We start from the raw sequence: 25601 nt of genomic DNA, 5'->3' as shown, positions 1-25601 counted from the left end.
AAAAATTCTACTTATAAGCCTATAATGTGGATTAAAAACCTTACGGCCTACTTTATATTAAGGAATTGCAATAACTGCATATGCAAAAACAGGCAGGCAACTATTTGTAAAATTCCTAGCCTCTTAAAAAATATCTTCAATAAACATTACTTTTGAGTAGTCATATGAATTGAGAAGATTTGTAGATAAAAAGAAATGCAAGAAGAGGGAGAAAGTTAATGTTTGGGTGCTTCAGATCAAAGTGACTTATCTGAAGAAATGGAATATTTATTTCATGCAATCATATCTCCTAAAATTCATCATTTTAAGGGGATTAGACAATGACAACAAAATATTTTTTTTATTATGGTAAGTAGCTCATTTGTAAACAATATTATCCAGTCTGGTCCAACCAATTGTTCCAAGCTGATACAGAATGGAAGTGAACGTTTGTGAAAAACTGTGGGCAGAAGAGAAGCAGTAATGAAAAAATAGCTTGCAGAAAATAGCTTGCAGAAAAGCATACAAAAAGAGAAGAACACAAATTATTCTATACAATGACTAGAGAAGATCTTGAAGCGTTTACAAGGGGAAAAAGTCAGAATTATGTAAAGGGAAAATAAAGAATTATTTAATTTTTTGACTAACATTTCTGAGATTCGCTTCTCTGAAGATACCAAGTGACGTTTTGGAGACAGCAAGTTACTAGGGAAACAAACATCAAGCACTCTCAGAGAGGCTCATCTTGTTACAGGCCACAGAACCCGTGTCACCGAGGCTGGAAAACATCTCTGGATATCATCTATTTCAAGCCCTCTGTTCTGATCAGGGTCAGTCAAAGTAGGCTTCTCAGGGCCATGTTAAATTGGGTTTTAAGTGCCTCCAAAGAGGGACATCCACAATCTCTATGGGCAACCTGTGCTAGTGTTTGATCACCATCACAGAAAATATTATTATATTTTCTGTGATATCACAGAAAATATTATTTATCATGTTGAAATGGAATTTCCTATATTTTAATTTGTGCCTATTGTTTCCTTCTCCCCATTTTCTTAATTTGAGATAAGATGTCTTTGGCAGGATTCTGGTGAATTAGTGTACATTTATGCATGCACACTGCTTTCATTTGTGCAGAACATGGGGCTATTGAAAATGCCAGAACATACTTGTCCTGTACATAGATATTTGTACACCACATTATTTCATTTTGTCTCATTGTGATTAGATGCAGTCATCTGTATATTCAGTATTCAAAATTATGCTCATTCATCAAAAGAGTAAGATAGATACAGCATTATTTATTCTAATCTGCTAACATCCTGGTTTCTTCCTCTCTTATGTTACTAAAAATTACAGGCAGTTACTTGACAGAGTGCTTAAACATTGTGAAGTCCCCACTTAAGCCTTTGAGGCTGAAGACTTGACTACAAATGAGACAGACATAGGCTACAGATTTTGGTTCTAACAAATGCAAAGGATTTAGCCATGAACATATCTGCATGGAAGCAAAGGCATTGAGGGAACATATGCCAGGAGACAGGGGAACTCCGACATTTTGCTGATTCACATCCAGTCACTGTTTCCCTTAAAATGCAAAAATACTAGAAACAAACCAGAAACAAACATCTTTCTCTGTCAGGCAGGTAGGTTACAGAGTGACATGTCCCTTTCCTCCTCCCATCCCCACTAAAGGCTTCCCACATCTCCTGGGGCCAGGGCCCCACTGTGGCAGCTGCACCGGGGCTGCAGCCACCACTGCCCTGCTCAGGGCTCCAGCCCACCTCCCCCAGCACGTGTGGGGCACACCCTGGGCCTGCCAAATGGGCCACTCCAGCAAAGCCCAAAGAGGATGGTGCTACCTGCACAGCCAGCTCTGCCTTTGCAATCAGAAGTATCTAACTTCTCAGCTATATTTAATGAGGGAAAAACCCTGGGGAGTGTGGCTTCCCAATTTGCATGTTGTTATAAAGAAGTGGCTGGACTTAGAAAGTTAAACTCTATTTGAGACAGGTTTTTTATCCTTATGGGTGTTTGATCTTGCCTTTGGGATCTGATCCAGAGTTTACTTGCAAGGCTCTGACAGGCTACAGTGAATTAATTGAGCCCTAATATCTGCTGGGAGCTGGATGTCTCTTTACAAGATTTTTAGGACCTTCTGCCCCTATTTTACAAGGGATGCTCAGCTCTTTTCACTGCCTGAATTGGGCACTGCAGTGTTTAGATTCCTTGCTGAGCATTTCTGAAACAAACCCTAGAGATTTTATACTCTTGCTTTCAAATAGCTAAAGGCATCAGCTATAGAGGACACTGACTTGCTGACAGGTGAAATTCCCTTTCTATCCTGCTTTCTCCTCCTAAAAAAAGTCATTACAGTTGCTTTTGTCTCAGACTTGAGGCTTTTATATTATTTGCGTGCAGCCACAAAAGAAGTCAGTGAATAGTCTTGATCAAAGCACAGATTAAAATATGATGGTACAGTGAGTACACATTTGCTGCCTACATGCATTTTCCCAAGGAGTTTTCACAGAACAATCCTGTATGCACAGACTGTACTTGGGATGCTGAGGGTGTTGAGGTCTGCAATATGATATTTGGTAGCACATGGCTTGCAATAAACCAACAGATCCCTTTTGTATTTTTGTGGCCTTTAATGAATGGAATAAGTATAAGGAAGCTAACAAGAACACCTACTTTGGGGCATGACTCACAACCCATCTTTTGTAATGCAGTTCCTAACCAATTTGTACATTTAATGTTTCTTCCCAATAATGCTTGCTGTCATGCAGACCTGCTAAAACAAATATCCAGATGCTTTTAAACAGAGTAGCAAATTATATAATTGTTGATATAGTATTTTCTGCAGAGATTACCAGAAAATGCTACAGAAATAGGCCAGTCAATGAAGCTGACACTTGAAAGCCTCAGCTAGAGCAGCAGTGCTGGAAGCAGAACGTTAAATTGCAATTGCTCCCAGTTTGCAGAGCCGTCACGTTGAATTCACTGGGGTTTTGTAACCTAGAGAGAGAGAATCCTGAGTGCTCAGATAGCACCCGACGTTATTGGGCAATGATGTGGGTGGGGAAATGCCGCTGATTTTGTGGGGATACAAGTTTTTGTATGAAAGAGCTGCACTACCTTTCTAAATTACTCTAGAATCTTCTGTATAGACTTCCTCTGACAGACAGTGATAAGATCAATTCCTCACAGCAATACCTCAGCAATTGTCTAACTCATTAGGCTGGTATCAATCAGAATTCTAAGACTACAGCAAAACAACCTCCAACCAGAATGGGAAAATTGCAAGACTCGTGGTTGCAAATAAGAAAAAAAATCATGCACAAAAGAGGAAGAACTTAGCAAGGAAGAGGAACAAGCCTATTGTGAAACCAAAAATCACTCCCCAAAATCAACAAAGCACAGGAGGCTGTGCCTTGTGTAACATCTTAAATGGCTGAATTCCATTAGCTCGATCCCTTTTTTCTGCTGGGCTGTTTATGCCCTCTTCAGGATTTGTAGTGAAATTAATAGACAAGTTCCAGTGAGATTTATTTATACTGTCTCATATAGTTCACAAAATTGTACCTGCAGAGAGACTGTTCCCAGCAAACCCAAATGGATAAACAATGGAAACAATATCAGATCCCAAAGAAAAATATTGGCTGAACTTTAAATAAGCTTGCTCAATAAGAAAATACAGTTCAAATGTTTAAAAAAATGCTTAAAGAAAAACTGCACCTTCACAGCTAAAGAGGGTGAAAAGGCAATTAGGGCACTCAGGAGAGAGGGAAGGGGAGCAGAAGAAATGTTTGAGAGGAAAAAAAATAATTACAGGAGCTGACAAAGCACTTTGAGAACATTGTCAGAACTCTGTTATCCCTTTAGATTCATTTGTCCCCAGGCAGAGCAGAAGAGAGTTCAGAAAACAATCCTTCAGGGGTTTTTTAAATCAGAGTTCATAGCTCCACTCTCCTGAAATAGCTCAGTGCTGGTATCTCAAAATATGCCTACTCAACATGCCAGAAGGCATAATGCACATGAAAATCTCTCTGACCCAGCACTGGGCAAGCCTCTATATTTATTTGGGTTGTTGACACTCTTGAAACTTCTTTTGCTGGTACTGTCAATTTTTTAATGGGACTTCTGAATAGCAACCTCCATATGCTCAAATGTTGTAGCTTAAAACACATGTTTTTGGTACTCATTAATATACTGAAATGAGTGAGCATTACATATCAAAGATCAAAAACCCAGAAGATTGGTCAAAGGACTTTTGCTTGTGTAAGGTAAATCTAGGACTGGGCAGAGGGTGTGCAGCATGTTATCTTTTTGGCTACCAAAATCAGACATGTCCAGTTACAATTCAGAACTTTCCTACACCATGAAAAGACTATTCAGCTTTTTCCTTCTCAAAAATCAAAGGCTGAAAGCACAGTTGTGTGGTCACACTGCTCACTAGAGCTGAGCCCATGAAGAAAACCACCAGCCCAGAGCCCTTCCTGACCTGCTGCTGCTGCTGTGTGCATGGGTGATCAGAGGTAGGGCTTGGCTTTAAGAGTTCCTGCAGACTTGAGTTACCCCGCCCAGCACTGCGACAGTGCAGATGCACTCACAGAGCTCTTAGGCAGCTCAGCTGAGATACAACTCCCCTGGAGATCTGGCTCTGACAGACAGCCCTCAGACCATTTCCAGGCAGCTTAAACAAGACCAGGATGGGCACAAGAGCCAGAGCAAGACTCAAGATATAATTCCCGAAATATTTACAGAGGCCTGACTATGGAGTTGGCTGATGGTGTGAATACGCCGGAGGACAGGAATCAGCTGTAATGCACACTATGCTGTGTGAGCTCACTTCATGCCCTTTCCATGGTATACCATGGGATCAAGTCATGCAGGGTGAGACACCATGTTCCAGATTGCAAGGCAAGACATATTCTATTACCATCTGTAGGGCAGTTGTCTTTTGTAAAGAAGGCAGTTTGCTTTATCTCTCTCTCTGAGTGCTCACAATCACTCTTCCCTTGGGAGGGGACATCTGCTGATAACAGGCAGTTATCAGTATGTCAGTGCATGGCTGATAAGAACTATATTCCACTGTGAGATGCTCCACCCAGAGGGAGGAGCCAGGCATTGCTACCCAGATAGAATCCAGAGTTCTGACATAGTAGCATGGCTTCTCCACTGGATTCCCCAGAGGAACAGCAGCTGCCTCTTCTTCCACTGGATCTTTGGAGGAAGAATACATCCTTCTCTACAGGACCCCCTTGCTCCAACAGAGCCACCCCTGACACTCTGGGAGGACTGAAGCCACATTTCCAATTGGACTGCTACCAACACCCTGACCAACAGGGTGACAGGTTGAGTTCTGACTCAGAGCTGTTTTAGTGTACTGCATTGTTTGTTTTATCCTTTTATTTTTCTTCCCTATTAAAGAACTGTTATTTCCTGGTCCCATATTTTTTGCCTGAGAGCCCCTTAATTTAAAATTTATAGCAATTCCGAGGGGCAAGGGGGGTTTACATTCTCCATTTCAGGGGAGGCTCCTGCCTTCCTTATTAGACTCCTGTCTTTCCAAACCAAGACACACCAGGACACCGTTTGTGCATCTGTCAGTGCCACCAGCTCTATTCTAGCAGAATTACTGTGCACACAATCAGAAAACTCCTTAAATAAAAGTATAAGCATGAAAAGATTGAGCTTCAGAAGTAAGTTCAATCTACCTTTGATCATGCTTTAAGTGGCTCTAAGTTCAAAACACAAGTTTGTAACAGGTCATGGTGCAGCAGACTCTTCTCCCTGCCCTTTGCAGTGGAGGAATTCAAACATACTCCTGCACTAAAAAGAGTTGCTCTAAAATCCCAAAGGAGTTATTTTTACTCTTAGGATACCAAGCTCTGGTTGCATAATGTACAGACTTTTTAATTTTTGTACTTGGTCAGCAATCAGAGAGAATGCCTTTTAATCCATCTAGAGATCAAAGATCTCTCCCTACCTACACTATTGTTGGAGAAAAAACCCTTTAATTAATTCACACGAGGTGCTATTTAAAACTACCATAACCTCAACTAAAGGCTTCTTGTTGTACAAAGGCTTTGTGTTGCTTTTTTCCTGCAGAAAGGCTGGAAGGGTTGGGGGTGGGGGGGAGGAGGGAGAACAACTTCCCATGCATACCTTGTAGCTTCAGGATCCCAAACTACAATGTCAGCATCAGAGCCCACAGCAATTCTGCCCTTCTTTGGGTAAAGGTTAAAGATTTTTGCTGCATTTGTGCTGGTAACAGCTACAAATCTGTTTTCATCCATTTTTCCACTGTGCTGCAAAACAGTACACAAAAGCAAACTTGTTACTTTTTTAAACACGGAATGAAAAAATGTTCTTGTTTTTCTGTTGAAAAACTTTTTCTGTTGAAAAACTAGGATGAGTGACATCCATCATTTTTTAAAGGTCATACCGAAGAATTTAGAAGTAAAAGTGTTTAGAAGTAAAAACTATTTGTCTAAGATGCCCATAATGCATACTGTATGTTTCACTACATACAGTAACTTTATCTTACTTTATCCCACAGCAAAGAGAAAAAAAAAGACAACTTTGAACCAAATATTCTGTGGATCCAGCCTCAAGTCAGCTGAAATTAAATGTTTTAGGTGGCTTTAAATCTGTAGTTCTGCTCAGCAATTTCCTCGGGAAATGTAGCATCTCTGGAGTATCTTGGTTTTGAAAATGGTGACACTATCAAGGGGAGCCTAGAAGGTGATAAGGCAAGGCAAGGTACAATGTGTAATACAGGAAAACTGATTTGCAAATACAGCGATCAGCAAATGCTGCAATCAAGTAGTATAAAAAACAGATTGCTGACGTGACATTTCAGCAAAATAGCAAATAACAGTGGATATACATGTCTTGAAACTGTCCACTGCTGGGTCACTAATTTAATCCAGCTGCCATGACTGTTTTTTATTTGGAAAGCCAACTACCCTGGCAGTAATATTGTGCACAGGTGAGTCTGGGAATCAGACTACCATAAAAACATGTTTATGGTGGTCTGTGAGCAGTCATCTGAGAAGAAAAGTATAATGAAAATGGTGAACACTGCTCTTCTAAGTAATAGTGTGTGGGAGGAGAGAGAAGCTGTTCAAACAAACTCACACAACTGTGTAATATTTTACAAATGAGACAAGGGAGGATATTATCAATGGAAGAACTTTTAAAAAATGAACTTCCCCAACAGGATGCACTGTTCAAAAGTAGCACTGATGAGCACATTCACGTCTCAGTTTCATGTGAACCACAAGCTAGATCACTAGAGCTGTGCCACAGGGAAGTATAGGCACAAGTTTGTGTTTTGAACATATCAGCTGAAGCTGAATCCCAGATAAGAAGAGATATCATGAACCACATTCTTACCAAGTGTGTGAGGTAGGTAATTATACCGTGACAAGTGAATATGTTTCACAGTGCCTTGTCAAGGTGACTTCACTACTGCAAGAGAACTTCAATAGAACTAGAACTTCCAGAACGTCACAGTTTTGCATTAGCCAGAGCAATCATAACACCTAGTATGCAGCAGATTCCTTGAGAGATTTCCTTACCTCCCCCCTCATCAGACATTGCCTGAGAAGCACTGACCATTCTTGTGTTGGCAAGAGAATCTGAAGTCAGTCGGACTTGAAGCTGCTCATTTCATCTTATCACATTTGAGAAACATTTATTAAAACATAAATTACAAGTTGACAGGCACACCACTGTGCAAAGTCCTCCAATAGCTAAGTTGGAGAGAGATCAAAACAGGAAAAAATACACAGCTGATAGAGTTGAAGCTGCGGGTACCTCTTTTATTTTCATTTCACAAGCTGAAAAAAATGCTTCAAGGAAATGTTCTTGCAATACCACTGAAACAATAGCAATCCCTTAATGCTAAACAATCAAAATGATTCTTCAGTGAAATATTTTAGACACTAAGAATCTTCTTCCATCTTCCATGAGCATAAGTGAGAGCTAATAAGAACTATTATAGTTTTCAGTTGAATGAGTTGTCCTATGATAAACACACTTGATAAAACTGAAGAGTTAATACCTGCTGAGAGATCATGTTTTGTGGGAGAAATCAATTACCTCTATGTTTGGACATTTTGATTTACTTACCACGCCTTTTTCCCATATGACTGACATCCTATCCTCCACACCATTCACTCCATTAGGGATTTTTGTGAAGTCATCTTTGCCCAGAGCTTTCTGGCATATGTCAAAGGTGCAATTGTCAGTCCCTGTCACAGACAGGTCACCACTGCAGAGAAACAAAGTTCATTATGAATCAGTGCATGTACCAGACAGTACCACAGTGGAAAACCTGTTGTAAGGCTGGGTGGACCAAAATATCCATCCTTCAAGACAAAAACTGATATGCCCTGCCAGCCTGCCCTCAGTCCCATCCTCCAAGACTGGCTCCACAGTAACAGCCAGTTACCCTATGAAGCAGTTTCCTCTTCAGAAACCCCTCAGAAGAAAACAAGCACCAACACTGACTCTTTTACTCTGGATATGTCAAAGACATCCCACAAATGGAGGAATTGTCCACTTTGCCCAGAGCAAGCAGCCTGGTTTCATCCTCACTTTGGGCAATTTTAGTCTGTGTCACTCCACATGACCTCTGAAATTACTCTGGATCTGCACACCAGTTATTCTGTGTTCAGGCGTACCTTTACAGGCTGTTCTGTCAAATTCAACCCTTTTGTGCAGTTAACCCTTACTGGTAATGAGATACCAGCAAACCACACATCTTGTCAAGTGTAGATATCCTAAAGATACTTCTTTTTCTACATCCTTCTTAAGTAGTTATGAAGTGAATATCTTATATGTACCTTCAGAAGTTAGCAGGCTTAGTTTTACGCAGCATTTGAAGTGAAAAAGACATCAGACAACAAACCCCAGAAATCTAGCTGTGACCTCACCTTTTACACATTTCCCACTAACTTACAGCCTGTCTTCCTGGTCATGTTACAATTTTTGCTGTGGTATCAGCAAGACAAGGTTTATTGGATAAAATCATATGTGGACAGAAAGCTGTAAGAGTTCAGAGAAATAAAATATGAAAAGAGAAATTTTTTTCGATCTGTGATTTCACCCTCCATTTCTCCTTTCTGATAACGAAACATTCTGTACTTAGAAAATCTCCAGAGCATCAGCCTGCTATTATGTACTCCTGACAAAATTTGCTGTGCGTTTGGGTATCAGTGGTCACTGTTTGTTCATCTGCTTACTTGGCCAGTAAGTTCATGAGGAAACCAGGAGTAGATGGATCTGGTCTCAGTGGGGGTCCCATCACATATGCTGCAGCATGAGCCCAGTCTTTATTCCAGTAGTTGGTGCCATCAGTGCCAAGACTTGCAGCAATAGGCTCCCCATAAACCACCTTTCCTGAAAAATATAAAGCAAAGGTATCATTATCAAACAACATAGAAATGCATAACTTGTATTTTTTCTGCTAAGGATTTTTTGGGTGGCAATGAATTTAAATTTAAATGAGTGCTTCAAATTAAACACCTACATATGGAAGGACATAATAAACTAAGCTATAACACAACATCTTTGTTCTGAATTTTCTGCTAGTGATTTCCCAATATATTTTCTCCCAAGAACATTGCTTGGGCAAGTTTTTTAATTAAATTGTTGATAGATATACTATAATGGGTTTTACACATTGTTTACTAGGAATGTGATTGAGATTTCAAAAAGAAAGCAGTCCTCAGTTGCATTAATTATGTTTAAGATTTCATATACTTGGCAGTACCTATTTAGTGCTCTGAAATTACTGACTACACAACAGTGTCAGTTAATATATACAGCATACAGACCTTGCAAGGTGGCACTTTTAATTGTCAGGAAGAACAATATGGCAGGAGACATAAACCAGAAAGTATCGAAAGATTTCCCAAATCAAAAACTATAAATAACTTAATTTTTAAAATTATCTCCCAAGTTTTAATCTTTTATCCTTTGCTGCACAGTATCCTATTTTCCTCAGAAGAGGACACCAACCCAGACTGGCTGTTAGCTTTTGGACACAGCTACTTTTTTCTCCTGGAAACATGGATTTGAAACTCATCAGAACAAGATGTTTCACTCCCTGAGCGAGTGGTCCAGACACTTTGCAGTTCTGCAGTGGACAGGTGGAAATGCCTCCATTTGCAATGGTCACTAAAGAACCAGGATGAGCTGGGACCTCCCACACCCATTCAGAGGCCACTTGGGGCTAGTAAAATGCAGCCTCTGCTGGGTCCCAGCAAGAGCCTTCTCCCTCCTCTGAACCCTACAGACAGTGGATATTTTGCACTGAATGCCAGATTTCACTCCAGACACAGTTTCTATTGGAACCACCACTGCATTGCCCCAGCAAGGCCACAGCTGGTGATTGCTTGGTGCTACAACCCTGTGACCTTTCTCTGACTTCTGGGTGTAAGTCATGCAGTCATGGTACTGTGGGGAAACAAAAAGCAAAGCTTTGCAGAGCTCTCTCTGTACATTAGACTGCTACTTGTGTGAGCTACTGGATTGTAACTCCTGCACTGGCATAGGTAGATAATGAGGAGCTCAATTGTTTTCAAAATACACTTCTCATTGCACTAGTGCCATTCCTGAAATATTTTCTGCTAGATTTGCTAAAAGGCCTCAAACAACTTTATCTCTACATGGTTCAAGGTCTGCTTTGGTACAACTGAACTGTACATTTATTCCAAGTACAAGCTAGTACAACTTTGTCCACAGCTTAAAGCCTCCCTGCTAGCGTTACTAATTTGCTACAACCACCTCGGTGTCAGTGCACTCTGACATGCTCAATGTCCTTGTCTCATGTTGATGCTTTGGCTTGGAGCATTCTAAGTTCTCAGTCCCACTTACCTACATATGTTATAGATTAATACTTGGGCTCAGAGGGAGACTACCATTTTTAGACTTGAAAACATGACTTAGGCAGATATTTACTGTTTTTTTTGCATCTTATTTTTGGAGCTCAAAAGCACTGACTATGAGGCCATGCATGGAAGTGATATGATCACTCACTGATGAGGAGATGTGAGCAGATCAGTGTTTTCTTAATTCAGAACTGAATGAGGAAACCTAAGAAGAGACATGGATAAACCCAGGAGAATGGATGAAATTAGGATGAAACCTGGTTCACCTTAGTTCAAGGTCTTCCCTGACTCTTACAGGAACCCTTGGCCTTCCCTGGTCAACTCCAAACACTGTATTTGAGGGTAGGCTGTACCAAACTAGATGTATATAGAGAAGGTCTGGTATATGTAACCAATCTGTCACATTTATCTATTAGTCTTTTGGCAGATTTTTCATTTTCAAAGCCACCAGAGAGGGGAGGGAGGGGACATGTGATTTGTGTCTCTTCTTCTGCATTTAAACAAGCTAAAGAAGCTTTCATCCAAAGTAAACCTGAGCTATAAATCATTAGGACATAGCTAAAAATTATTAAAATTAAAATTGCAGGAAAATAAAAATTTTTTGCTTAATAAATACTTCAGAGAATAATAGAAAAATAATTTTCTCATCATAGTTTCACAACATGAAAATGAAAAGAAGTTTCCAAGCTCCCAGTTGGATATGCTGAACTGATTCTAGCTCATGTACCATAGCTGATGACATATTTCTGCAGTCAGAGTTTGAGCTGACCAGCTCCCTTTGTTCCCCTGAGTGGGGAGGAATAGAAGTTATTCCCTCAAGTGATTTTGAGTCTGAACACTGCAGTTTCAACAGACTACCTCTGGACAGTTCTGCTGAATGTGCAACTTCCTGCATTTCACTTGGGCCATGACAAGCCAGCCTGAAGGATACAATAATATCAAGATTCTGCTTTAAACCAAGTAAAAAGGAAATTCTGCACTAAGGCTCTTTCAGCTGAACTGGCAACAAGGGAATTCTGCATTAAGGTTCTTCTAGCTTGATTGACTTCTGCCTATAGGCATAAAAGTGAAGTAATGCAGTAATAAATCATGTCTTTCAAATTGTTATATTTTCCAGCATTCAATTAAAAAAGGAACCACTAAGTGTTCTGCTGCTTGGTCTTCCTGACACCTCTGAGCAGCTGGTAAACATCTGTGTATTTGGTGACTTTTTATCACATGCCCTAACTGGCTAGCCAGGGCTATTTTTAATAGATTGCTTTATCAAAAAGAAGAGCATTCAATTGCTATTTTTGTACCACCTACCAGAACTCAAAAAGAGTTGAAATACTGATAAACACCAACTAACATTGACAGATTTGAAAAACTGGTCCATATGTTCTTATTCTAGTAGAAGTTTCAGAAGCACTTAGGATAAGGTCATATGGGGCAAAGATACTCACAAGCTCTGAAAGGAGCAGAACTGCAAGGCAGGGTTTACTGAATCACAGATAGCATTGCATCCATTAGCCTACACACAGCGTGGACCTGAGCTGTCCCGCATGAAACAGCTAAAAATTGACATTTTTAGTTGCATTCCTGTGCTCAGAATCAGCTTGAGAGTTTGTATTCCCTCAGCAATGGATATGCCTTTCCCCTCACCAAGAAGAAACATAACCCGTGACTGTTGGTAGGAAGCAATCTTGTAAGCCTAAGTAAGTGTCTTGGAACCTGGCCAAGGACATATTTTTCTATGCACCTTTTTAAAAAGGAGAAACTTTTATTAAAAATTACTTTTTCAGTAAGATTGTGCTCTCCAGGTTTCCACTAGAAAGTTCCATTCCTGGCTGTAGCATCACATTAAATGAGAAAAGGGACCTGAACTTTAATCATCACACTGCATGATCCTTAAGGTCCCTTCCAACCCAAACCACTCTATGATTCTATGGTCTCCACCTTTAGCTGAGATTTAGCTTACATTTAAAGCATTTCTTAGGAGGAGACAGTATAAATCATGTACCCCTAAACCCCATTTTATTAGCCTTGCTCTCTCCACAAGCATTTCTGGTGGCAGGAGTGGGAGACAAGGTCACATTATTTTTCCCCAGTAAGTTCACATCAGGTAATCCTAATAAGGAGAAGGAGCTGCACTGCCTGACATGAGAGCTCTACAGCCTTTTATTCTCACTGGAGGGAAGATTTTACACAATAGCAGGAAGAGAATCCCTTTTGTCTTCCCACTTAAGGGAATAAGAGTGTCATGCACACAAATGTATCAAACTGCCCTTAAGTAGAAGAATACAGTTCCTCTACTGACTGGGTCCAGACTCAAGGCCATATTTTGCACAGGCATGAAGAAACAGCCCACTGAGACAAGCAAGGACAGAGGTGCTGTCACACCCGTCACACACTGCTGCTCTCACAGAGGTGCTGTCTTTGATCCTCTCAGTGGAGAGCTGCTGAGCCTTGCTTTTGGCAAACAGGCTGGTAGGACCCCACAGAAATAACAGGATAGGGGCATGAGTTAGCTTGTCCCTCTCCAACATGGCCACAGTGTGGAATTTTGGATTCCCTGCTGAATATTCAGCAGCCATTACAGATGCACATGAAAAACATGCTGCTATAATCTGGAGTTCTCCTTCCTTGAGTGGTGTTGCTGGAGATCAGAGCAGACATAGATGGTGAACTCTGGCATGGAAGAGAGAAGGAAAGACTTTTGCTCACCTCATTCTCTTAAATTTGCTTAATCTAGAATAAGAACTGCTGGTCCTTTACAGAGTGTATGACTGATTATAACCTTCAAGGTCTGAGCCATAACTCACTGAAGACAACAGAATTACGCCTAGTGTCTAGAGCAAGCTCTATCAGCTCTTCAGCCTCTAATGTTAGCTCTCACCTTGTGCAGCTAAATGAGTGACAAGGAAGAGTTGGGCTCTGAGTTACATTTTTGATTAGGAAAATCACTGTCTCATAGAATTTGAGAAGCAATGCAATTGCAATTCAATTCTGGTATCACACTGTCAACCAGAAAATAGATTTCACTCACTGAAGATCTGTTTTTCCCCTTCTGAGGTCAGTGATGGAATTGGAAGGGATATCAATCTTCCTCTGACATGCGCAGGGATGAATATGTACACACACTTTGTATTTCATGCTAAGTGCTTGAAAAGGAACATGAAGAATTTCACAATTGTAAATAGCAGGAAGCCAGCATCAAGACATGGAGAAATGATCTTGAAAAGATGCATAAACTGTTTTAGAGTGAATATTTCAAATGTATGAGAGGCTTCCAGTATTTAAGAGTTTACACAAATTTCACATTTAGAGTGGTTTTTAACCTGTCCAAACTGAATGTCTTTCTTCAAAATATTTGAGTTTTATTTATGTCATTCATACAATACTTTGAGAATATTTTTTTTGTCTGGAATTCCTTGCTTTTTATTACCATTCTTTACTGAAAAATGAAAAATAACTTCTACTGAAACCAACAATAGTGAATTTTCAATTACCAAAATTCATACAGATCAATCTCATTAAAAACAATTCCTGTAACTACCTTTGTGGTACCCTAGTTATCTTTTGAAATTTCTTAATCAATCTTAGATTTCTTTTTTCCAAACAGTATACTTCTATGCAGATGATATGAATTATGAAGATATGTTATATCTTGCTGTGCACAAAAGAAAGCATTGGTGAATCTGACTGCAGCAGCCCAGGAGGCCATAAAATACAATTTGCTCCCCAATCTGCATCAACTGTCCCAATTTTTTCTTAGCAATATTGGGAAAGCATACATATTAGAAAAGCATACATCTGTCCTCAGTAATCAAACTGGCATTGCAGACTATTCTTACAACACATGCCTCATCAATGTTTTACAGTATTTAGTGTCAGCATAAAATTCTTTACTTGAACAGTATTATAAAACACTATCTTAGTTCTTCTATGTTTTTCATCTTTAATCTGGGTATTTCAACTTTTGCCATAACTTGTAGTTAATGTGCACCCTGTGAATGTACAACCAACCCATGGATATAATCCACATTCCTGGCAGCACTGGCATCTAGTGGAGGAATCCAGTATAGCACAGTAAAAAATGTGCCAATAAAATATATTCTGGTAAATTCTTTCACAAACTTGAATTACTGCTAAATCTTATAGAAGTCATAGTCATACATATTGTGCATAAACATATACATCTATATTAGTACAATGACATCACACTGCTTTGATTTATCATGATCTCATACTCTATGTTTTAATATTAATAATCTATACTTCCTGCATAGGCATTATCTAAAGAAAAGAAATAGCAAAACTGAGGTCTATATGAAATTCATATCAAGTCAGGTGAAAACAAACTGTAAATGCAAAAGATGTAAAATCATAGTAAAAATTATTCAAAAAGATAATGAGGACAGATAATTTTAAGTCCACCAAATCTTGGGCTCCTGTCCTGCTCCTTCCACCTTGATAATGTCTCCTCACAATGCTGTTGTTCCACATGCTGCTCTGGATGAATTTAGAGATGAGGAGATGAAGCATCCTGAATATCTACAGCCTTCAGGCTGCTTCTAGCCTGCCCAACAGATGGTCAGCAAAGTCAGGCCCCCTTGGCTGACCAGAGTTATTTGTGAACACTGAAGTGCAAACCGGAGCAGCTCTGCACTGGTGGGAATCAAGGCTTTCAGACACGGTCATCTTCACCATGACTTTTAAATGCCCAGTGAATAGGAGTCATCATGGCACTGTCTGTAAAAATATGGTGTGGTCTCTGCTATAGAATTTCTCATCAAGATATTTGGTAAAGCCTTGCAGACAAACTCGAGAGAAGAACAGTAGAGTATTGTCTTGAACTGGTCACATCATTTTTGCAATAATGCTGTTCTGGCCATCACTTTGACCTTGGAGGTACAATAAGAAGAGAAAAAAATTTGCTCTGGGGAGAATTGTGGTTGCTGTTCTTACACACTGCTCCCCTTGAGCCCAACAACACACAAACAGACAGACAGACAGGAACACACACACACAATTTAGACATCCGGCTCCAAGAAATTCACCCATGATCTGAGGCTTATAACACCCATGAAAATTAAGACACTAATGCTGTGTTTGGTTTTCCATGACCCTTCCCCCAATGCCACTGTCCAAGCATAAAAGAATTACAACTTTTACCTTCTCTTCGTGCATTACTTATCACCTTAGCTGCAGATTTACTCATGACATGGACGACATAAAGGGGGCAGTTCAGAGCATTTGCTATGGTAACGGCTCTTTGTGTAGCTTCAGCTTCCACTTCTTCAGGACGACACAGTTCGTGACCCTCAGGGCCAGTTATTCCCATTGCCAGCATCTTCTTTGCACCCTGCAGACCCCACACAAGCATGTAAGAGTCAGTTAAAGTGTATCTATGGTGTCATGAGCATGCTGCCCATCAAATGGATTCTGAAGCAGCCATTGCAGCTAAGGAAAAAAAACAACTAAGCAGTTGTGATTTTTTTCCAAAATAAGTTACTGTAGTTTTATCTGAAATCTAACATATCTCTCAATAAATTCAGGTCTCAGAATACTTAAGTAAATTCAGAGAAGACATTTCACTGGCTCTTGAAAATCCTACCCCTCTCTCAATATGTACACTGAAATATCATGGCCAATGATGTCCAATGATGCTACTAACCTTCACCGGGGAGGAAAAAAAGGAAAAATTCTTACTAAATACAAAGATGCATATCCAGAGCATCTGAAAACTCCAAGAGGCAAAGAGGTTTTAAAAGGCAAAAAGGTTTTGTCCCTATGTTGGGACTAAATTTAAGATTTGCTGATTTGAGTTTATTTAGCAACGAATTAATTTCTGTTACAGGACTTGGAAGCTGTTGACTGGAATAGAAACTATTCTATAGAGCCACTCAAGTTCCCACTGATGTCGAGTATTACCAGTGGAGTTACACCTCAGGGCCCCAGAGCTCTCAGCGCCTCCACTCAGCACTAGGGTGGCAGAAGCAGGTATGAAGTGAAGCATTTATGAATTATGCACAGAGGGATGTTGAGACTTCTGTGCCCAGCCAGTGGAGCTTTCTCCATACTTCTGGATCTGCTTCTGTTGCATGAGCTGACTATGCCTGGACAGACCTAGGCCTAGGACCATCTATATTACTGACTTGGATGGAAAAAATGTCAAATGTGCACCTGTGCAATTAGCTCCCCATTCTCCGCATGGACTTGAGCAACTGCCCCAAGTTCCTTACAGCAGGAAAAGGCTTCATACAGCTCCTCATCATTGACCATGTATACATCTTTATAGGCCATAAACATCTTGAAGGAGTTGACACCTTTGTTTTGAACAAGACTTTGCATTTCTTGCTTCACCTGAAAAATACAGCAATTGTATTTTACATATTAATAATTTTGTATAAAGAAATTTTAAGTATGGAAGGTGATCCTTTACTCACTCATCAAACATATGTTCAGTATACAAGTAGCCCAAGTCACATATTTAAAGACTGGTTTAGACTATTCTTCTTGTATCAAATTGATTCTTAAAGTATATAAAAGGGTAGCACTGCAGTGCAAATATTGGAAGCACAAACTGATTGCAGGAGGGAATGCTTTTTACAAAAGGTAATGAGGCAGAATTTTATTTCAAATAAACCTCCTGGTGTTGGAAACACCCATTCTAATATTACAGTCAATGCGTCCAACTCTCACAACATGGACATTTATGCAAAACCGATTTTCAAAACTGGATTGCAGTGGGCTGCAGCTTCTAGCAAACAACACAGTGACAGAAAAGATTTCATCCTACAGAGCTTTGTCCTGACTCTAAACAACACACAGAGTCTTTTGAAACATTTTGTTGTCAAACAGAACAGCTCCAAAATGCTACATGAAGGCCTGCCTTTTTTTCTTTTTTTTTTTATTCACTTCTGATAGGATTCCCTGCTTCTGCTAGAGTCTATGAAGCCCAGCAAAACATTGCATCACAAAGAAAGTAAGACACATATTTTAGTCTCAAGGCTTCTTGCACAACTGGTTAGCTAGAAACATATATTACATAACTTTGGTTCTCCCCTCCCAGTAAAATGATGGTTACAGTAATTGATATGCATCTGTAATGCTATTAAAATTTCCATGGGATTAATTCCTTTCAAAAAGTAAAATATTATTTTCATCTTCTCTCTAATAATCTGGTTGAGTCTGCCCAAGAAGGGTAAGATATATAAAAAATTCAAGGAAATATTTTAGTTATCCAGAGGAGGGATGGGAGCACATTTTGAGTGGCAGTTATCAAATAAGTACCTGACAAAATGGCACAAATATAGAGGCATGTCATTTATCCTCTTCACTGTTTACTACAGCTAACAGAAGGCATTGTAAAGAATGTATGCTTTTAATTAATAGTTCAAATTCTGATGAGATGAGAGCTGATCAGATGGGTATGGCATATCAGTCTTTTTCACCCAGGCCTTTTGCATCTACAAAATGCCCAACCTATTTCTTTTAATCTTGGCCTTTAAAAACAGCTACATTCTTAATAGAAACTAGAACATTTCATTGATTTACATCTCCCTATTTTTATTGGATTTGTCAGTACAATTCCACGATTGTCTGCTGAGCCTGTTTCAAATGCACATTACTCATATTTCATTGAAGAATTTATTTTATGCCTTTGCCTTAAGTTAGAAGTTGTGGTGAGGCTATTTTAGCACTCAGTACACAGAATACCAAAGATGTGTTGTTTGCAGAGTGAATGCTTTGGTGCATATATTCTAGAATTTAAAAATTAGAAGAAGTACTCATATATAAAATAGGAATTTACTTAGTATATCTGTGTACTGATGCATACTTCTCCAAGAATCCAAAGTCATCTTGTAAAACATGGGTCTCATTCTGATAAATATCAAGCACCTGAAAAATTAATTTATCAGTGAAGCTTTCAGGGTATCAGCAAACATTCACTCAGCTAAGATGATTCTCCCATATGTAAATTCAAAAAAGGTTTTTTAGATTATTTCACATTCAATGTACTATTGGCTACAGTCCTGCTTTACTTTACATGGGTTTTACTGCAGCCACCCAGGAAAATAAATCTTCCTCTATAAATGAAGTCTAGTACCATATTTTTTATGTATGCACTTAAAAAAAAAACAAAAACAAACCAACCAAAACTGCTAAAACTCATCAGAAGCATAAAATATCAAGTGTTCAAGCAACAAAAGACAAAATTATTGTGAACACCTCTTTCCCCCTCTGACCTGCCTGGTCTTTGTCTTGCACAATCCCTACCTTTAACTTTTTGCAGTATTATCCAGAGATACAGCCTATCTGCAGACTTCTTTCAAATACCTACACTCTCAGAAGGGTGCGGGTTATTTCAAATGTTTTTAATCACAAAATCACTAACCAGCAAGCATTATTTAGCACATGAAGACTGATTCCAAACAGGCATAGTACAAATTCATGGAATTTAAAATAAAGCTCTTGTGTCTACCTTGTTGCTCCACCATGTAACTGCCACATGCAATGAATAATCACAGCAGACTTTTGGGTCTGCCCAGCTTTTCCATGTATCAAAGGCTTCAATAAGAGAACAACCTTTCTGAGGGATGGCAAAGTCGATGATCATAGTGGTTCCTCCTGCTATAGCTGCCTGAAAAGAAGAAAGTTAATATTTAGCAATCAGAAATAATGCAGATTTCCTTCCATCCTGTCCAACTCCCTTACATCAATTAATCTGGACTGAAAAGCCAAAAGCCACTGAGGAGTTCCCCTGAGTAAAGTCCAGACTCGAAAAATGATTTTGGAGATTAATTTCATTTGCTTTGAGAAAAACGTTCTCAAGAGCATGTTCAGGAGAATCCAAGTGAAATTCTCACACTGAAGGAGAAGCTTCTCTTTGTGTACAAAAACTTATGAAAGAAGTGGAGATGTGTCTGTAGTGTTTATGCATCAGCGAGTTTCCTCAAGTGTGTGGAATCACTGAGGAAGAAGAGCACTAGAAGAGCACAGTCAGCTTGAGATGTGCTGCCTCAGAGTCTGTGTAGTGGAAAAAACAAGCCTGAGTGACAGGCAAGTACTAAGGGGCAAATACACAACAACAAAAAAACCCCACTGAGTTTGAAAATACAATATGAAAACCCCCAAACTCTTGACTAATACTAAAATATTTTACAGTGTTTAAAAACGTATTTTTATTAGAAACAGAATATCATTTAGTAAAACTGTATAGAGGGTTTTAAATAGAATGAGGAATTTACATTCTCTACATAAATGTTGTAAAGTAATAAAATAAACTACAACTTTACTTAACAGATGAATTGTGATCAAAAATTGCTTTTTAACCAATAATTTCCACTCTTATTAATGGAAAACTGAATTATTATTTTTCTTGCCTTTGGAGGGAAAAAAAGTTACACAGATGCCAGATTCTTGACTAAAAGAAATTGATCTAATACAAAAGTTCCTTTGTTGAAATTGTTGCTTTCTTCCAGATTAGCAAAAGAAATCCTCTCTATTGCTCTGAACAACGTCCCTTTGCAAAATGGCAACAACCAATTCAGATCAAAATGTGCACAGCCCAAATTCACAGGATCAGAGAATCAAAGAATTAGCTAGATTCAAAAAGACCTTTGAGATCAAGTCCAACCTATGGCCTAACACCGCCTTATCAACTAAACCATGGCACTAAGTGCCACATCCAGTCTTTCTTTGAACACCTCCAGGGATGGTGACTCCACCACTTCCCCAGGCAGCCCTTTCCAATGCCCAATCACTCCTCCTGTGAAGAATTTTTTCCTAATGTCCAGCCCAAACTTCCCCTGGCTCAGATTAAGACTGTGTCCTCTTGTCCTCTCACCAGTTTTCTGGGACACCAAGCCCCCCTGGCTGCATCCTCCTCTCAGGGCGAGGCCTGCCCTGAGCCTCCTCCAGGCTGACCAGCTCCAGCTCCCGCAGCTGCTCCTCACAGGGCTTGTGTTCCAGACCCTTCACCAGCCTTGCTGCTCTTCTCTGGATGCATCTGAGCACCTCAATGCCCTCTCTGAATTGAGGGGCCCAGAACTGGACACAGCACTCGAGGTGTGGCCTCACCAGTGCCCAGTACAGAGGAAGAACGACCTCCCTGGGCCTGCTGGCCACACTGCTGCTGATGCAGGCCAGGATGCCCTTGGCCTTCTTGGCCATTGGGCACACACTGACTCGTGTTCAGTCTGGTGTCAGCCAGCACCCCCAGGTCCCCTGGGCACTGTGCAGCCACCCTGTCCCCAGCCTGTAACGCTGCAGGGAGTTGTTGTGGCCAAAATGCAGGACACTGCACTTGAACTTGTTAAACCTTGTAATGTTGGACTCAGCTCATCTATCCACCCTGTCCAGGTCCCTCATGCTGTATTACTCTTCCTTTTTCTATGACAATTAGTCTCTTTCTTCCTTCTGCTCATTTAGAATTCAGCAAAAAGAGAAGTTTGGAGAGTGACACAAGTATTTGCAATCTCTAATGAATTGAGCCAAACATTTTCTCCCAGAAAAGTTGTTCAAACTGTCAAATATTTTTTAAAAATATTGATTGACTTATTTGTTAAACAGGATTTAAAGAAAATTTATAGACTTCAAGAAAAAAAAAAGTCATGGGTTCCACAACTCCACTTGAATCTCCTTTTATTCCCTACATCTTTTTCCCCCTCTGTCTGTAAAGAGAGACGCCTTTACTTATTCAACTGAATGGGTAAATCTTAGCTAATCATTGTAGCATATTTTGTAATACCTGGAATACAACTCTGTCTCCTTGAATTTCTTGCCAAAATATTTGTCAGAGGATGACCTTCAGTGAATAGGTCTGAACACTTTCCACACTTTGACCTGGGTTAAGGATAGCCACAATATCTAACTTTTTGACATCTGACTGCTAAGGTAGATCTAGAATTTTCTTGCAGGCACTGAAGCAACTATCTGACCATCCTGTTTTGTATATGCAGCCTCTGTCTTGAAGCTTCCCTGTCCTTTAAGTACCTCAGAGTTACTGAGAAAACCTTAAAAACTTATTTTCTGCTTTTTAGTAAATCCCAGTTCTCCTGTGAGAGGAGCTGGGTATAGCAATCTCTGTGAAGGTGATGGCTAGCAGACAAACCAAGCGGGGCAATGTGATCCTCTCTGTGAACCAAGGCTTTCAGTCTGCACAACAAAGCTCTTAGAAAAGTGCCTTGAAAGTTTTGGTTATGGAAACTGTACGGAGATGATGTGTAATACTGCTATTATGAGTAACTGATACACTCTTCATATTCAGGGTATATAATAAGATCAGCTAAAAAGCTGAAAAAAAACCCACTCCAAGTGTAAGACTGGGAGAAATAATGTACTTTCATAAAGTGTATTTGGAGCGGACTTTCATTGAGACACACAGTAAGCACCAAAGTGAATGGCAGAAGAAAAGCCTGCATTCCCTCATGCTAACAGAGGAGAAAGATCAGTTTACCAGAGAAATGCTTAAACAGCACGGGGGAATTAAACTGTTGCTTTAGTTAACCTTTGCTCAGAGAAGTATGAAGCTTGATGCACCAAAGCCGGTTGTAGTCTGCATGCTGACAGCCAGGGTAAATGCCTGCCCCACTTGACCCCTGCAATCACAACAGTTTCTGGAGGAGCCCAAATAACATTCTGGCTGGGGGTGGACCTCTGAGTACCCCACCTGCTTTATGACAATGTCCCAGCCAAAGGGACAGGATCAACTGGCCATGCTTGATTCACATTCTCTTCTCTCTTTCAGAAATAATCCTGGAGGACCAGCAGGCACCCCTCTGTGAGAAAGCCCAGATGCACACACAGACATGCACAAGTGCACCCACCTTGGTTCCAGTGTAGAAGTCATCTTTTGACCTGCTACCCATGAAAGGGAACTCCATGTGTGTGTGAGTATCGATGCCCCCAGGGATCACCAGCTTGTTGGTCGCATCCAGCACAACAAGTCCAGTCGAGGGCTCCGGGTTTATGTTCGGGCCCACCTGCTGCACCACTCCATCTTCCACATACACGTCAGCCACCACAGAGACGTCATCATTCACAACTTTTCCCCCTTTGATCAAAAGTCTCTGCCGAGCCCCGGTTTGGGGTAGCATGCCAGTAGGTGAGAGCGAGGCCTCAGCTCAGAAACCTGCTCTTGCCTCAGAGCAGTTCACTGCCCCCTCCTCCCAGAGCAGCAGCTCTCTCCAAACGGGCCGAAACGCCCCGCACACCACGCCCGTTAAACGGGCACCGATGGAACTGCCCCCTCTGCCCCCGGAAGCTCCTCCCGCCTCCTGTGCGGCCCAGTGACACGGGTGGGAGCCGGGCTGCCCTTGGGCCCCTCCTGCTCTGGACTCCGCCTGGACAAAGCGAGCCAGGCTTTCAGGGGGTCTGGGTGTTCTCAAAGCACACCCTCCAGCGTGCCCTGTGCACCTGCTGGTTTGCAGCTAGCTGAGCTGCTTTGAAAATGTGGCTATTTTATCATCTTGTGATGCCCAAAAACAAACTAAGCTCTTTGCAGCCACATTTGAGAAAACCAAGGGTGACCTGAGCTCTCCACAGAAGCAGCCAGAGAGCCCAGGGGTGACCTGAGCTTCCTGCAGCCATGTCTGGGGAGCCCATGGGTCCAGCCTGTGCAGAGGGAAAGGCAGAGTGCAGTGCTCTGGTGACCCAGGTGTTGCATCCTTCTCAGTGGAGATGGGGGGGTCCACACTCTCCCAGGCTGTTTCTCAAAGGATTTGGGACACACCACCCTCAGGATCCAAACATGGCTCTCTGCTGCTACTGCAATGATGCAACATAGACAGCGCTCCAGCCTGAGGGGGAAGCTGGGGTGTGTGTGTCAGCATCCAAAATCCCATTTCAAAATCCCCTGATGCTCCACCTGCCCCACGGCCCTGCTGTGCCACCCAGCAGGCTCAGCCTGTGCTTGCCACACCCCACACTGCTGCCCCCACAACCACTGCCAGCCTGGCTGTGCTGGCCCTCAAACATCCCTGCCCCAGGGGAGCCCTTCCTGAGGGCAGGGGAAAGTCAGGATCCTCTGTGGTGGGTTTCACACAAGGCTGGTGTGACCTTGGCAGGAGGTGGCTTGTGTGGTTCAGAATATACACCTGTAAAAAGAGGTGGGGAAGTAAGAACTGAAAAATGAGCTAAAGACCTGCTCTGTACCATCTCAGAGGCACTCGTTTCTATGGCATTTTCCGACTTCTCCCATAACCCTGGATTGGCAAACTCAGCAGTGACATGGCACAGCTCAAATGTGTCCCTAAATCTGCTGAGCACTTGCATCTTCATCCCCTCACCTCTTCCAGTTTAGTGGTGATGATTTAGCAAGAGAGAACATTGTCTCTGCAGGCTGTGAGAGGGTGCACACATAGGATACCAAAAAGCCATTTAGACAATGGACACAAGATATGGAAAATCTCACCTTCCCATCAGCATGTCACCTTTGTTCCTTCCCTTATGATGGGTAAGAGAGAATTACCATACATTTAGTTTTCTATCTGCTCATCCCAAAGTATCTTGTCTTACATCTCACCTTTCTGCAATGGAACAGACTTAATGGGATTTATGACCTGACACAGCAACAAAACATGTCAAAACTCATTTGGAAAAGCAGCTTCACTTTGCATAAATTAAGTGACCTTTGTGAAGTGAGGAGAGGGGGTAGCAAAGTCAGAGGTTCATCTGATCATGTGGTATACAGCAGTTAAGTTCCTATGCCTATCCAAAGGCTATTTAATGATTTAATGTAGAACAGCATCAACAGACTTTACAGTATTTATTGGCAAAGAGACTTTTCAGCATCACTTCAGTGCCTAAACTGCCAACCTAAAATAGTCACTGTCTTCTAATTTCTCCCTGGCCAATGATTACTTAGTATTTTCTATGAAAGGAGTTTTGACATGACAGACCTAGACCGTCATCTCTGAGTATGCTTTTGGGCTAGTGGCAGTCGTAAACTTTTCTGCTCAAATCCTTCTGCCAAATTGGGCAGAGGGAGATCTGAAGGCAGATCAGCCACATCACAGCAGATTGTAGTGTGCACTGGGATATCCAGTTCCCTTATCCAGTTCCCTTTTTGTGTGTGTTGCACAGGAAAAAACTGATACAACTTTCATACATAAATGCATGAAGAGTAGCACAGCTCAAGAGTATTTACATCTGCTTTTGAACAAGAACAGGCTTGAACTCTGTTTCCTCTCCTCTGATTTCCTCCTGGGTAATTTAGACTTTGTGGATCCTACTCTTAAATGCCCAAACCTTCCTATCTGTAATTTCATGCCCAGCTCAAAATTGCAGAACTGCCCACAAACCAGGAACATAACATCTTGCAATGCTGTGCCTAGGAAAACTGAATTTATCCCACAAGTGGTTTTGAACACATTAAATAACATATTGGTATATAACAAGATTCTGTCTAAGCAGCTCTTTTATTTAAACCATTTGGACCAAAAAGATAATGTCACATCAGTTACATTTGTGTATATTTGGTAAATATTTCACAGCTCAGCTGTCCCTTGAAAAAATAGCCTGAAATACCACTGGTGGAGCAGAAATAATACTTGAAATACTCAGAGAAGACAACTGGCCCTACATTTTTAGGAATCACTGAATCACTCCAACACGGCTTCTGGCTCCTAATTGACTTTGGAGTATTTACTTACCCACAAAACATTTTACTGTTTTATCCTTCTCTTTGCAGAGATTCAAACAAATCCTTGCCCCATAATCAATGTTTGACTC

General features: G+C 40.9%; 1 protein-coding gene across 1 annotated transcript in view; it reads right to left on the bottom strand.

Moving 5' to 3' along the window:
• Nucleotides 1-23110, bottom strand: part of DPYS (dihydropyrimidinase) — a 31012-nt gene extending 7902 nt beyond the window's left edge. Inside the window, exons 1-7 of the mRNA XM_063171077.1 lie at nt 22697-23110; nt 19351-19509; nt 17049-17228; nt 16038-16227; nt 9234-9390; nt 8119-8260; nt 6148-6290 (exon numbers count right to left, since the gene is read on the bottom strand). Of these exons, the coding sequence (XP_063027147.1) occupies nt 6148-6290; nt 8119-8260; nt 9234-9390; nt 16038-16227; nt 17049-17228; nt 19351-19509; nt 22697-22966 (1241 nt within the window). The 5' untranslated portion in view covers nt 22967-23110. The remainder of the gene's footprint in view (nt 1-6147; nt 6291-8118; nt 8261-9233; nt 9391-16037; nt 16228-17048; nt 17229-19350; nt 19510-22696) is intronic.
• Nucleotides 23111-25601: the final 2491 nt, after the last annotated feature.

Source organism: Melospiza melodia, chromosome 1 (assembly GCF_035770615.1).
Source record: "Melospiza melodia melodia isolate bMelMel2 chromosome 1, bMelMel2.pri, whole genome shotgun sequence".
Taxonomy (NCBI): Eukaryota; Metazoa; Chordata; class Aves; order Passeriformes; family Passerellidae; genus Melospiza; species Melospiza melodia.
The sequence above is the reverse complement of the archived record's forward strand: the minus strand, read 5'-3'. Positions and strand labels throughout refer to the sequence as shown.